This window comes from Colias eurytheme, chromosome 5 (assembly GCF_061535395.1).
Source record: "Colias eurytheme isolate Ceu_HAF_F1 chromosome 5, ilColEury1 Martin Lab GWU primary, whole genome shotgun sequence".
NCBI lineage: Eukaryota > Metazoa > Arthropoda > Insecta > Lepidoptera > Pieridae > Colias > Colias eurytheme.
This window is the reverse complement of record NC_142984.1, coordinates 5,437,171-5,452,252: the sequence shown is the minus strand read 5'-3', so window position 1 is coordinate 5,452,252 and position 15,082 is coordinate 5,437,171. Positions and strand designations below refer to the sequence as shown.

General features: G+C 33.0%; 1 protein-coding gene across 1 annotated transcript in view; it reads left to right on the top strand.

Annotated features, from left to right (window-relative positions):
- LOC149908452 (lachesin-like) overlaps window positions 1-13,636 on the top strand; it is a 28,586-nt gene extending 14,950 nt beyond the window's left edge. Inside the window, exons 3-10 of the mRNA XM_090102279.1 lie at window positions 7,506-7,713; window positions 7,880-8,035; window positions 8,743-8,871; window positions 10,660-10,797; window positions 11,059-11,208; window positions 11,712-11,780; window positions 12,371-12,454; window positions 12,687-13,636. Coding sequence (XP_089958405.1) covers window positions 7,506-7,713; window positions 7,880-8,035; window positions 8,743-8,871; window positions 10,660-10,797; window positions 11,059-11,208; window positions 11,712-11,780; window positions 12,371-12,454; window positions 12,687-12,772 — 1,020 coding nt within the window. The 3' untranslated portion in view covers window positions 12,773-13,636. The remainder of the gene's footprint in view (window positions 1-7,505; window positions 7,714-7,879; window positions 8,036-8,742; window positions 8,872-10,659; window positions 10,798-11,058; window positions 11,209-11,711; window positions 11,781-12,370; window positions 12,455-12,686) is intronic.
- Window positions 13,637-15,082: the final 1,446 nt, after the last annotated feature.

Genomic DNA, 15,082 nt, shown 5'->3' with positions numbered 1-15,082 from the left:
GGCAGAATATTTTCCGACGCTGGTTCTTAGATAAAGTGTATCAAAATTGGTTCATCCACTTATTATACCTACATAGGGGTAAAAGTGGGAATGAAAAAAATGAAAGTTATTATTTTTAAAGATCGTCGGGAAGTTTATGAAATTATTTATTCCTTTTTCTATACACTTTTCTTCGTCTAAACGGTTTAGTTACGTGCTCTCTCTCTCTTCAGCCTTTAGTTACGTGCGTGAGACAGGAAAGATCTAATTTGGATTTGTTGCTGGATTTGATAAAAACTGAGTATCGATTAAGCTGATCAGTGGCTACACCATAGATTATTAAAAACATCCGTTTAAGAAAGGAAGGAAATAGAATTTGCTCCTCTCCCCCCCCTGGTTCCTAAAAAATAATATGACATAATTTAAAAGAAATTTTACGTAGACGTACACGTACGTAGAATTAGTTAGGCATTTCTTTTTTGATTTTCGATATTATATACTAATCATAATTTTTAATTACATTATGTAGTAACTATTTGGTATAGGTTAGGCATTTCATTTCTTGATTTTCTTTAATAATTTGGTACGTAAGTTTTTTAGCTCAGTTTAGTAAGAAATTTTAATAACAATTCTTTTAATTATTTATGGTAAAGTCCGGTCGCGGAGCAGGAAGAATTTCGTACATTAACCTGTCACTGTCACTCCCTTGTAAAAATAATGTGTCTTGCTCGCACAGGTGCAATGACCGCCGTCCTTAGGGATTGTAAACCTTTAAACTGAGAGCGTAAGGTTTGTGTTTGCTTGATTGGTGTCAGGTGTTCAATTATGATTTTGTGAATTCAAAATTTATAAGAATAAACCTCAAACTCTTTATGTCCAATCAAAATCCGCCTAAGTCGAAATCGCGTGTTAGAATAACGTATTTCTGTAATATTGTACCTACATAGTAAATTATTTTTTGAAAAATAAGGTCATAAAGAAGTTTCACTTCTTATGTGTGTACACGCACACTTTTTTTATATAATATATCGTTGTTATTGAAAAAGTTAAAATGTAACTAACTAATAAGTATTGTAAATGAATAGAGGACATTTATTTAATAAATTAGTAAAAAACATTTTCTCCTCCAAATATTTCATGTAAACTGCACTTCATTCAAAAATGTTTGTGACCACTGTCAGTAGGTAAAGAGGTCATTGTACGAAATTCTTTCTGCTTCGCGACCGGACTTTAGTACGTATTTACTCAATAATTGTATCTTAAGTAGTAATTCAGCATGGGCGTAGCCACGGTGGGGCTGGGTGGGGCGCTTACCCTGACTTTGATCTGGTAGGTACTAATTGTGAAGGGGAGTGGGCGTGGGCGTGGGATTGGGACTGAACGTGGCATATGGCGTGGGAGTGCGAGTGGGCGCGGGAGTGGGAGCATGAAAATAAAAATGATTTTTTATTGTTGCCCCACCTTGAGCCCATGGTCATAGGTCCCATAGTCACTATTCCACGCGAAAGAAGTCGCGGGGACAGCTAGTAGACAAATATAATCAGAAAGCTTTGAACTCCTAAGCTCAACCATAAAAGATAGACATTTATGATGTCGGAAGATATTTTTTATATAATATGGAGAACATTTCTTTCATACTTGATTTCTGTGTAGCTTTAACCATTAAGATACACGCATTAAGAACGCACACGCGACGAAAGCTTAAAAATGGAGTTGCTGCTCTGCTCACGAATATGAAAAATAATAGTTATTTAGGAAATATATTTCATGTGCAGAATTGACCTCTACAGATTTAATATAAGTAGGTATACATATATTTAGATTCCAATTTCCATGTAACGTTAAATTCGACTATACAATAACTAACAGACAACGCAGGTTACTCTCGTTTCCGTAAGTTGAGGCGGCTACATATTCGGTCCTAATAACATGACTTTTTGTGAACGAAACGACAGCGCGGTTTAATTCGATGGCAACACCATCAGAAAAAAGGAAATATTTTTAACTTTGAAAAAATATTATGATTTACACTATTATTAATACTATTTTAACATTAACACAAAATATAAGACTGTGAGTGTGTAAAAATAAATCCAGCTAGTTTCACATCACACTTATGTTTATAATTAGGTATACGACATGAAAATATATTAATTACCAAGCAATAATCATATAGATAAATACTGAACAAAAGTATTAACAGTCAAAGTATATTATTTTTTACTAACAACATGTAAATGATGAAGGAATAATAATTATCAACGAACTAACCTTTTTGTATTAGAGTCCCGCCTCGTGATCGAATTATTAAAACACGAAGATTTTTAAAAATGTAACCAATGAACACAATCAATATTAGATTAACTGTAATGGTGTCTAGTTTGACTTAAAATAATATACATCTACCCTCACTTTTAAAAATGTAGTATATTCACACGAATTATAAGCGCACCTTATAGGGAAGGGAAGATTTATTATGGGTTAAAGAGTTAAATAAATAACTAACATAATTATATTTAAATTATTAATTTTTAACATTGTGTTCAGTAGTGTTAACATGTAAATTGATTTGATTTTTACGAAATCTCATAGATGGCGCTGAATCAAATTTGTCTTTATAGTACTAAGATTCATTAAACAGTTTCTCTGCCCAAATTACGTAAATGACGTAGTTTTTATAGTGTAAAGCTAGATAATAGCATGGCTTACTCAAAAACAACATTTAAACATGAGTCTTTAGATTGTACGCTGTCGTAGTACACGGAATACGTAAGAAAAGTAAAGGTTCACAGCTCCTCCCCCGGAGGTGATAGCATGATTATATGTTTAAAAAAACCTCACTCGACCTGTTAGTAATATTCATGCAAAATTTGAAGTCAATCTATGCAGTACTTTTCGAGATTAGCTCGGACAAACATACAGACAAACAGACAAACAGACAAACAGACAAACAGACAAAAATTCTAAAAACTATATTTTTGGCTTCTATATCGAATATAGATCATGGAATATGTATTCTTTTAAAAAAATATTCAATGTACAGTTTTGACTTTCCTACGATTTTATTATATGTATAGATTATTGTAAAGATCTAGATGCTAAACAGTCACCTAATAAACAATAGGTTTATGGTATTCAAAATTGATAATAATTGTACTTTACATACCTAATAGATAGTAAAATAAATCAACAATAAACTAAAATAATCACCAAACTTAATATTAAAATACAACATTACATTTCTTTGCGTATTATGCAACAGCAGCTTTTTTAATCTTCATTTATTTAGGGATTTTTGTGCAAAAAGACGATGTGAATCCCATCGTACCTTTTACAGATGCTACACTTAAAAAAACATATACAATATACATAAACTAAAAATTAAATAACATTCTAGCTGTGTCAGAGATCCACAGCTTAATAGGAGAAATACAAGCAAGAAGAGAAATGTAAACAAACGCTGCATACGCATGTTTCACAGCGATTTCCGAGTAAGCACGATAATCAAACAGATGATTGAATCCACATTCATCAAAGTTAGCCGAACAAGATCCACATTACATATTCTACTGAGAGACCAGTTACAACTATAATTGCATAAACGGATACATAGTAACTGAAATTCCATACAACTTCGCTCGTGCGACGCACTAAAGTTTTAACAAGCCAACTTAATATCACTTTGCTCTGAAACGATTCGCCAGTTATTAATCATGCAGGACGGCTAGTTAGGAAAATTGGAGTGGCGTGTAATATGCAGATTTAATGTTAGAAAAAGGATTATGTCCATTTTTCTCTACACTATTAAAAGTTACACTGAAAATGCGTTTAAGTGTAGAAATACGTTTAAGATTGTAAATTTAAAAAGAAGATTGGTGAAATCTAAAAATCGGCTGTAACATGGCTGGCATACTCTCAAGACATTTTTGCTCCAATCCAACTGATGTCTTCATATTTGTAGCATATAAAATTTCTATTGGGTTATAAGATTAACTGTGACGTCATTTAAATGATACAGGACATGTTACCTCATAGTTTGTTTATCTAAATATGCATAGAGCTTTGAGAGCAATAGAGGAATAGCTGAACATGCTAATGTACACAGAGCAAATACGCTGAAAAGCTGCTGAAAACGTAATACTCTCGATTGAACTATAGCAGCGAGCATAAAATGAAGCTGTTTATAACATAATTATTGTAGATATTAAATATACTAATAAGAAGAATAAAAATGTATTGCAAAGACGTTCAAGCATTGGTCGCTATCGTCTAAGCTTAGCGTCTTTGGGACGTTCAGTTAGCATAATAGAAATGGCTCGTACCCATTGCCTAGCTTCACAGGGATGAAGCGTAGGGTAAAAGCCGGATAGTTGCGCCAGTTGGATACTTGCCGCAGTTTCGAATACACTATGTTACGGACATTAGTGGCAATAACGATTTACTATAATTGTAAGTACCCCTCCTGCAGACCTCAGTGCCACGTCAATCGTTAGTGTAGTGTCAATCGTTTCATCCGTGCGAGCGAAATTGTTCCGCGGTGAAACTTCGATAGGCGTTGAAACTATATTGGTAAGTCATTTGTATTGAATATTTTTGTTACTAATTATGATTTCAATATAGTTTATGGTTCTTTGCGTGCATTAGACTTTAAATTATACTGTTAATTACATTTTATTGCAAAATATTGTTGATTTATTTCGCAAATAAAAAGGGCAAGTATCCGTATCAAAAAGGATAGTCGCCTTAGAAACTTGTGCGGATAGTTGCTCTCGGGGCAACTATCCGCAACTATAAATTCTTTCACTAGCAAAGGCAGATATTTTCTGTTTGTGTTGTTTTTACTCATTGTGGTTATAACTTAGCTTGAATAAAATAAGTATTCCGATTATAGGTCCAATGCTCCCAAGGCTCATCCATGTAAAATCAAATAAATTGTTAACGGTTTTAGGTGAGCAAAATGCCTCGCAAATATCAACGTAAAACAGGCGTGGTACCACGCCACATAAGCTGGACAGAAGAAAGCTTAGGTCTTGCGTTCAAAGAGTTGGATAAAAAACAAAAAAAGTAATCAACGAAATATCTTGAATGTACGGAATACCCTCCCGTACATTAAAACGACGCTACGAAAAGCAAAACCAACAACTGCTAACCCAAGGTCAGTAACACTCCAGAACGTAGCCAAGTTAGAAGTTTAATATTATTGCGTTTTTATTGGTAATAAGGCATCTCCGTGCCGGTACAATATTCATTTCGCTAATTTTTTATTTAACTTCCAGGAAAATACCCTGTCCTTGGTTTTGAAATTAAAAAAAGACTAGTGACTCATATACTGAAGCTCGAAGACGCAGGATTTCCTCCTGAAAGATGAATAACAGAAACTAAAAATATGAAAGCGGTAAATAAAGATTCTAATAAAGTAAATAATAAACCATCTGGTAGCAAGAAAAGCATTGCGAAAAAACGAGGACAATTTCAAAGACCAAAAGATGTATTGATATTACTAGCAGCGAAACTGAATCCGACACAGATTATATTAAATTGACCAAAGGCTCTTCCTTTTTGGCTTTGGCTCGACCCACAAAATTTCGGGTCATTTGTAACAGGATGGCGGTTCTACAGGGATCTTAGTACGCAATGACAAAAAGAAAAATGATGGTCAGAACGCTGATACCGGATACCTTAAGATACTAAAACGTTTTATATTAGATAATCTTAACATAAATATTATAGTATCTTCACCGTGTGTGATGCGCATAATGCCAGAGTTGATTGCCATATTCTTCTTCTATCTTTAAGATAAATATCAATTATTTTACTAATATGTGATTACGTATAACTAATTTAGAGGCTATTTTTGTTATATTATTATAGTTTTATAGCAAAAAAAAATTTATAATGTTGATTAGTTCTTAATTAAAAAGCAAAACAAATAATAAAGACTGATTAAATGAATTGATATAAATTTGTTTTTATTTAAAAAAAATATTGTGAGGCGTCTATCCACTCACGAGGCAAGTATCCTCTGAAGTATTATTTACGATAGGCAACTATCCGCTAGGTTAGGCAACTATCCTTCATTTGAGAGGTCAAATAAAACCGGATTTACTCAAAACCTTTAATAATTATGTTTAATAAAATAGGCTAATATGATGGTTCAAAGACCTATGTTTTGATATACATGTTGCATTATTCTTATTAAGTACATAATTTTTCATAATATAGCTTTTTTGAAAAGTGGCGCAACTATCCGGCTTTTACCCTATAGGACGAGAGTTTTAAAGACGATTTAATATTCTTTGACGAATAAATAAGTCCACGCTCGCGTTCTGTGAACCATTGTGGTCTGGAACAAAGAGATTATTGAATTACCTCATTGTGTGCTCGGAATTGTGAATTATAGTGCAGAATACGAAATGACTACGTGATTTTTTCTATGAGCTCCATTACGGTCGTGTGATGTAAAGGATAATTTATGTAATGTTATTATTATTTAGTAACAACAAACATTATAAATCGAAAAAGAAAGAAATTAAATTCTGATAAATAAATAGTTATACATACCTACATAATATTTACCTTCATTTCAAACCAAATTCTTAGAAACATAATTATTGTTTATTGCTAAACGTAACCCAATTTTTTATAAGTAGGTTCTTTAACTTCTTTGACTTGTAATGTATGTAAGCTATTGTTAAAATATATCGAAGTAAACAATTAAATTACAAAACTTTATTTTATATTATTTTTACAGTGACATTTATTATAACAATAATTCTGATAAGAACAGATTGAGAAAAGACATCATCATAATATTATATCAAGCCAAATTATATTTTACAAGATGTCTTTCTCATGTGGTGCTCATAATTTAAAAAATTAAATTAACACTAAAGTCTCAACCCTTAAGTCTTATCCACTTAATGAATATTCAGATCTTAAACTGTTCTGTAGGTAAATATTTTTTCTTTCACTAAGAGCAATCCACGTGAGGTTAAGAGGCATCGTCGGTAAAGAGGGCTCGATATACGTATTCTATTTATAGACTTACAAGTATTGGAATGTGTTATAATTAACCCATTTTCAGAACTGAAATAATTTTAATAACGTTACATTGGTTTATGTAAAGTGAACTTGCGCGTAACAATATTGATTGCTTTATTTATTCATTATTTTACCGGATGTTTCGAATTTATTGTGTTGTTGCTATTTTCGTGAAATAATATTTGGAATATTCCTATGCTCAATAAGAATGTTTGCGAAAAATATTGTTGATACGAAGAAATGGAACACTGTAATTAAACCTTTTAATTGTTTTATGATTTAAACCTTTTTAGCAATAATGGTAAAAATGGCTGGAAAAGTAGCTATTTTTAAGGCAATGTTCCATGCTCAATGGAACTTATATTTTATCATACGCTAATTACATAAAAAATAGGTAAACTACAAAACAACGATAAAATATTGTTTTGAATTTATTTCCACGTCAAATACTTTCATTTTACTGACAATCTTGAATTTTAATCTAGGTAGCTTGGGTGCGAGTGGATACCCAGACAATACTGAGCATCCACCACAACATCATAACGCAGAACCCGCGCATCAGCCTGTCGTACAACGACCACCGCTCGTGGTACCTGCACATCAAGAACGTGCAGGAGGTCGACCGCGGCTGGTACATGTGCCAGGTCAACACTGACCCCATGCGCTCCAGGAAGGGCTATTTACAAGTTGTAGGTTAGTTCATTTCAGTTTAATACCATTGAAGTATTTTCCCAATAGAACAGTGTATAAATAACTGTTTGTCATATACCTGGTATAAGCAGTTTATTAAAGAAAAGAAACTGATTTAGATTTCAATTACGAAGTTTATAAATTCACGTGATTTTCTTATAAACCGTAGTGCCACCAATGATCATTGACAACATGACGTCCACCGACATGGTAGTACGTGAGGGGACAAATGTCACGATGGTATGCCGGGCCACCGGCTATCCGGAACCGTACGTCATGTGGCGACGGGAAGACGGCCAAGAATTCAACTGTAATGGCGAGTCAGGTAAACGAACAATACAATTTTCTAAGCTATTTCCTTTTGTACTCAGTGAAATATATTTTATTACGAATAACACAATCGCAACAAGATGGAATTTTCTTAACAAATATCCGGTCAAAACATCCTCTCCGGACGATAATTATATAGACTCACTCGCAAAGAAACAAAACAGATGGAAAAAGGGAAGTTTTTGAAGCGCGAAAGTACAAGCTTGAGATCGAGTGAGAGGGCTACGGAATACTTGAACAAATCGAGTTCATAGATTGTCGAAAATAAAAGGAAACGGCGGACATTTTTAGATTTATTTCTCGCGGTATAATTTCGCGTAGAACGAATTTTATGTTTCCGTTCTGGATTAAACAAATTTGAAACACCAATGGCTTGTAAAGCGACCTCTTGGCGAAATGACAACTTGAACCAATCGTTTCGTTCAACACAACCCAATTGTACAATCTTCGCATAGTCGAAATATTTACAAGATTGAATCAGAAATTGAAAACGGAATTTGTCCGCTATAATATTGTATTAGATTTTCTTTTACATTTCGTCGAACAAATTCCTTTTCATACCTCGCAGCATGTTTGATATAACGTAGAGCGAATAGTTTTGCGAATACAGTTGTGCGCAAAACAAAGACTGGAATAATACGATTTACGAATGACATTTCCTTGATGTTGTGTATGAATCTTATATTATTAGTTTATTTACAGTGAACGTGGTTGATGGTGAAAACTTAACGATATCAAAAGTGTCACGTCTTCACATGGGTGCTTATTTATGTATAGCATCCAACGGCGTCCCACCATCGATCAGCAAACGAGTAGTTCTCATGGTTCAATGTAAGTACTACATTAGAAGTTAATTGTAATCCTTCTTTTTATTTTATTTCAATCTTAACTATCAAATTATTACACAATTATTATACATTGAGTACATTTCACTAGCTCATTTTTGTTGCCACTGGCTTTCCACATAGTAAAATACTGATTAAGCTTACGTATAAACTGTTTAATCGTCGTATAAATTAATCACAAATTTGATTTCTTACTTAGCTTAAAAAACTTGGAAGTGATAGGGGTACAAAACACTGGTTACAAAAGATATTAACCAGTGCCAGTAATAAACTAAACTTAACTAAACTAAAAAATATTAAATCTGTTAATCTTCTCTCCTTATAGCTTTAGGCCAGTTTAAACTAATAAGTACGTCATCTATTTCATGAACTATTGTCAATTTCTACTGAATTGGCCGGAGATTCATGTTTCTAATCAAAGCTTATTGAGCGACTAGCATGTTCTCTATAGCTAGCTACATACGAACCGATTAAACTGACAGACAGACATCAATATCATTCCAACTAGTACGATCGCTATACTGTGGCTATACCTAGCACCTTGTACCTACAATCATGTTTCATTACCACATGTCACATTCTCACCACCTCATTTAATTATTTAAGCCCTCGTTATGAACTTCACGAATAAATATGAACGCTATAATTTCACATATAAATTTGAAAAACACGACGAAGAATATAGAAATGTAATAATGATAAGTTATAAAAATCATACCAATTTTTCATTAAGAGACGCAACGATTTCGCCTATTAAGTTTACCTCAAACGCTTCCGCTCATAAGTACGTGAATACTTTCTCGCCGTTGCCTCCATTTAAGAGTCAGCGTTTAGAGATATTATTTTTCTAGGGGCGAGTGTCGTTAACGAGTATTTACGAGGACACAACGTCTACCTGACTGTGCCTTCCGTCGGATCGTTCGTAATTGCGCCCAATTAGAGCTTTATGCTGACTTGAATACGGCGAGAAGGCGACAATGGCGATACTATCTCTAACCGAGCGCTTGCGCCGAGGACGTTTCATCCTGAAAACTAATGGGACGTTTCTTTCCCCCAAATCACATTCCGTATCTCAGCACGTTCGCAGCTCTCTAAATCTCATAAAGGATACGTAAAATTCTCACGTAATTTTCACTCGATTAACTAAGGAGACTTCCTGATGAATTCACCGTGATTTTCTATTATAGCTGCCCTAGCCATCCGCCCGCATCTGAACTATATAAGCTTAATATAATCTGTAAACTTATAACAGGGAAATTGACAGTTGCAGTCTTCCTTATAATTAAATTGTAACTTCAATAGCAAAAGTTTCGTAGACAATGCAGGTTTGTAATTGCATTGTTATAATTTTACAGAAAATATTATTTCAAGTTAGTACAGCTGCGTTTGTTCTCAAAACGGATATGACGCCAGTTTATTTTGCTCTTGTATTTAATATTAAACTAAATAGGTGAAGTTCAAAGTAGCTACGTACTTCGCCGGACTTCCGGACGTAGTAAGTTCTTCTCAGATTACGATTATTTTTGGAATCGCTGTTTCCATGGAAATGTCGTCAATGCTGACAAGTGCAAAACTACCATACTTAATTTTATTAGGTACATCAACTACCTTAATAGAACACGACTATCTACTAGACTTTTATTTGACTGAATTTGAATTTATTTGAATTATACTTAACCACCATAAGCATCATTTCATAAATAAGCGCTTTAGTATCACCACATAGTGCGTTATAGCTATTAACAAGGTGATTTATTAACGTATTTGGATGCAGTCCCACCGATGCTATCGATCCCAAATCAGTTGGAAGCTGCGTATGTAGGACAAGACGTAACGTTGGAGTGTCACACTGAAGCCTATCCATCGTCTATCAACTATTGGACCACGGACAGGGGCGACATGATTATATCAGGTCTGTCATATATTCTGTACCAAACTTATTTCTCAATATTATGTTTATATTTTCTAGATTGTTTAAAAAAAATTAAGGATATGTTTCTTAGAATGAAGGTCAATCTTAAATCCAAATAAAACTTATTAAGTATATTAAAAAGGAAATTAACATTACTAAAATCTAAACTGTAAAATCTGTAAAGATCTCGAAATGTAAATACCTAATATAAAAAATACAAGTTAAAAATATTGATATCGATATGATCATATTTTATTGCAGGAAACAAATATATCACATCGCTCAACGACGACGGTTACAGCCGTAAGATGAATCTTATCATTCGAAAAGTATCTTCTAAAGATTTCTCATCGTACCGCTGTGTCGCCAAGAATTCCCTTGGAGAGACGGACGGCCTTATACGACTTGACGGTAATGTCTATTTACATTCTAGCTTATCATTCGAGCTAAGTGCAAAATATCCTTTCATTATTCATAACCAGGTTACATCCGATGAAATATTATGGCAGTATGGTATTGAAACTATTTTCATTATTGAGTCGTATTGGAAGGAGTATTTTAGAGTTAACAATCACATTTCGACGTTCCATTAACTAAGACAGTCGCATTCAATTACAAAATAAAAATCCATACTTATATTATAAATGCGAAAGTAACTCTGTCTGTCTGTCTGTTACTCAATCACGCCTAAACTACTGAACCAATTTTCATAAAATTTGGTATGGAGATATTTTGATACCCGAGAAAGGACACAGGCTACTTTTTATGGGAAAATGACGCAATCCCGGAAATCCCATGGGAACGGGAACTATGCGGGGCGGAAACCTAGTAATAAATAATTAGTGATAGTTTTCATCATTGGATAATGTTTTGCTATTGCAAACTAATTATAAAACAAACAATCTAATTCACAGAAATACCAGCTCCATCAACTATAAGTACAACAATCAACTACGTCCCTACATTTCCACAAAAGAAAAAAGGTAACAACAATAGAAGTATAATAATTAAAACTTGTAACAATTTTATTACAGATTTAACTGGACTCCGATTGGGCGTTTAAAATAATTTCAGTGTCATAATTAATGTCGAAATAGAAAGTCTCTAACGAAACCCTCCTTCAGCCGTGTTTGACAATTTCAGAATTAATTTTTCATGTCCGTCTCGATCCACCCTTTATTGTCCGAATGCTTATTGGGAAAATTGAAAATTCGATATAGCCGAGTAAACCACGATTAGACGAGCAATAGTCAAAAGTTCGGTCGGGCCCACGTGCCTTTTATACATTCATCGTCAGTAGGTGTCGAACAGAAAAGGTCGATGGTGGATTTTGTATTTATTGGTTTTGCCTCCGTCGCCCAATGCTTCCGTACAATTGGGTCGTTAGTAATATTATTGTGGGAAAGCGATTTTGTTTGCTCTTTGACTTATAATGTGCGTTTTTATTGTTACAGATTTGGGTTTTCCTCTTCATTCTTTATAATATTGTTGTGGCACAAAATACTTTGCCGTAATAAATTTAGAAGAGCAATATTGGTATTATTTTTGATCCAATCAATATTTTCGTACCCAGGTAAACATCGAAATCGTTGGCGAGATAGTTCAGCTGAAAACAGAGTCATCGGGGACTACGAGGTCGAGGAATGGAAAGATATTGGTGAGTTATAATGTATTATTGGCACTTAAAAATTAATTGCAATCAAATTTTTATTTGATTGCAATTATGAGAGATCACTATACTTTTACAATCATCAGCCTGTGAACATATTTATTATAGTACAACTTTTTGCTTGTGCTTTCATTTAATTAAGTTTGCATTATCAATTAGTTAAATTATTTGTACAATAGAAGATATAAGAAATTCTCATAATTCTTATTATTTCAACCAGATTATGATTCAACGCAGTCCTCGAGTAGCGGAGCCGTCCAAGAACATTATATTCTCATCACGTTAATCTTAGCAATTATTAGCTGACATAAAACGTATATATCAACATTATAGTGCCAATGACTCTCAACTAATTAACACCTTTCATTAATAATTAATATTAGAACAGTGATACGAGGCTTTGTGTCATAGCATTGTATAAAATATAGAATACTTAGAATGTAAAAGGACGTTTGAAATATCTCGTACCTTCGTTATTCTTTTGTGTTAAAATTCCGGAATAGTGAAGTCTGACAACGCAATATGAACAAAATGGTTTGGAGAGATCTCGTGCAAAAATAGTCGAAAACTGCACACGATTGGATCCTGGTTGTAAACCTATTGCGGCTCCATTGTAACATTCGTTAGTCATAACTCCAGTCGTAGTATTTTCTGTAAGTTCCGTTGACACTCTTGTGACTTTGTTCATTTTTCAGTTTGTTGAAGTATTAGGTTGTTTTAAAGGCAGATTGTAAATAATTATTCTTATAAAAGACTGATAGACTCTATGAATAACGTGCCATACATCTATCTGATCTCATTATTTTGTACAAAATATTCCGTTGTTGTGGTTGGACTAGATGGATTTCTATAGACTTAGCAATTTAGAAAGACATTACGTAAACAAAAAAATCTATAGAAATAAATCAACGTTGTTAAGCAAGATAAATTGGTATGCTTTTGTATAGACTGACTCTATAGAGGCTATAATAAAAATAGCTCTTCCTTGTTTATTGTCATTTCTAAGTATTGATTTATCCTTTTTTGTGTAGATAAGTCAATATAACCGACAACATACTAGATAAATTATTTGTGTATCATGCAGTATGTGGAAAATTAATTGTTTTATTTTATGCATATACGTACATCGTTATATTCAGTACCAACATTAAACAAAAATGAAAACTTTTAAATGTTTACCTACTTTAAGTACCTTTACATAAAAAATGTATATACTATTCTCTAAAAAAAGACAATATTACGTGCTTTTTACATTCATAAACAGATTTTGTATAAACATAGCTTAAATTCAATTGCTAAATTATAAATAGTAACATAAATGGTTAATAAACTTACCTTAAATTCAATTATTATGTAACAAAAATAAGAATTACGTAATATCTTCAATATTTTTTTACGAATCTGTTAAGCTGTTAATGTTCAACATAAAAAATATGAAAATCACTTTAGAGTAAGAGATGCTGGCACATTCAAAGGATGCATTCTGAAAACTTGGTTCTGAAGGAGTGTCTAGAGTCTAGACCCTCTGCTGGCTGTATAAGCAACAATCACCTGTGCGGCTATATTACGTGAATTTGTCAACCCATATCAATAGAAGATTTATATTTAACATTTGTAACATAAAATTATTGCAATTCAGTTTCATTAAATGTGACAGTAGTCAAATTATAAGATGATTAAAAACAACATCGATAACTCCAAACCAAAAAATATATATTATAACAACTAAGTTGCTACATTCGAAAAAATACGTACTCGACTGGTAATCTTAACTATTATCTAACAATATGAAAGTACTATTTTTTCGCTCTAATTTACGGTTTCTAACTCAAAATTCCTTTAATTAAAAGTATACTTTTTAATTGAATGTAAATAGTAATTATTATGAGTAATATTGTTCTTAAAAGGACACCTAAGTTTCCCTTAGTTTGGGGTTGGAGTTGTCGACGTTTCTCTGTAAATGTAACATATCTATAGAAAATGTAATTTAAGAATTAATTATAAATAATGCCTATGTAGATAACGTTACCTTTAGTCGTTTATGTAAAATAAATGAATGTTTTCAATAAAACTTTGTGTATCATTTCAGTACAACACCAACAATAAACTTCTTTTCAATTGCAAGAAATACAACAATGATAACACTACAATAGAATTGAACAATACGTAGTTATGTACAATATAACTTAAGGGTATAAGTCACGGACCACTGAACTGATTCAAAGAAAAGCTTAGATATCTTGAGGGCATTGCGTTACTGAATACGAGCAAAGTATTGCACGACCCACTTATAATATGAAACTTTAACACTTCACAACTTTATTTCTCTCCCGTATCGCAGTACAAATCGCATTGTAGCCTAGATAATGTGGAGGACGGTGGCAAGACTCCATTGTTCTCGAAATTATTATACATTTGCTAGTTAAGCTTGTTTTGCATAAAATAATAAGTGCCTTGACGCTAAACAAGATGCAACCTCACAAGGCAAAATAAATTGTGGACTCGATACGACTTTTTATTTTATGAATTGGAACTAAACTAGATGATGCTACATTTTATTTTAGAAATTCGTACAATATCTCGCATTTATACTATATTTAAGTTTACAATTCTAAG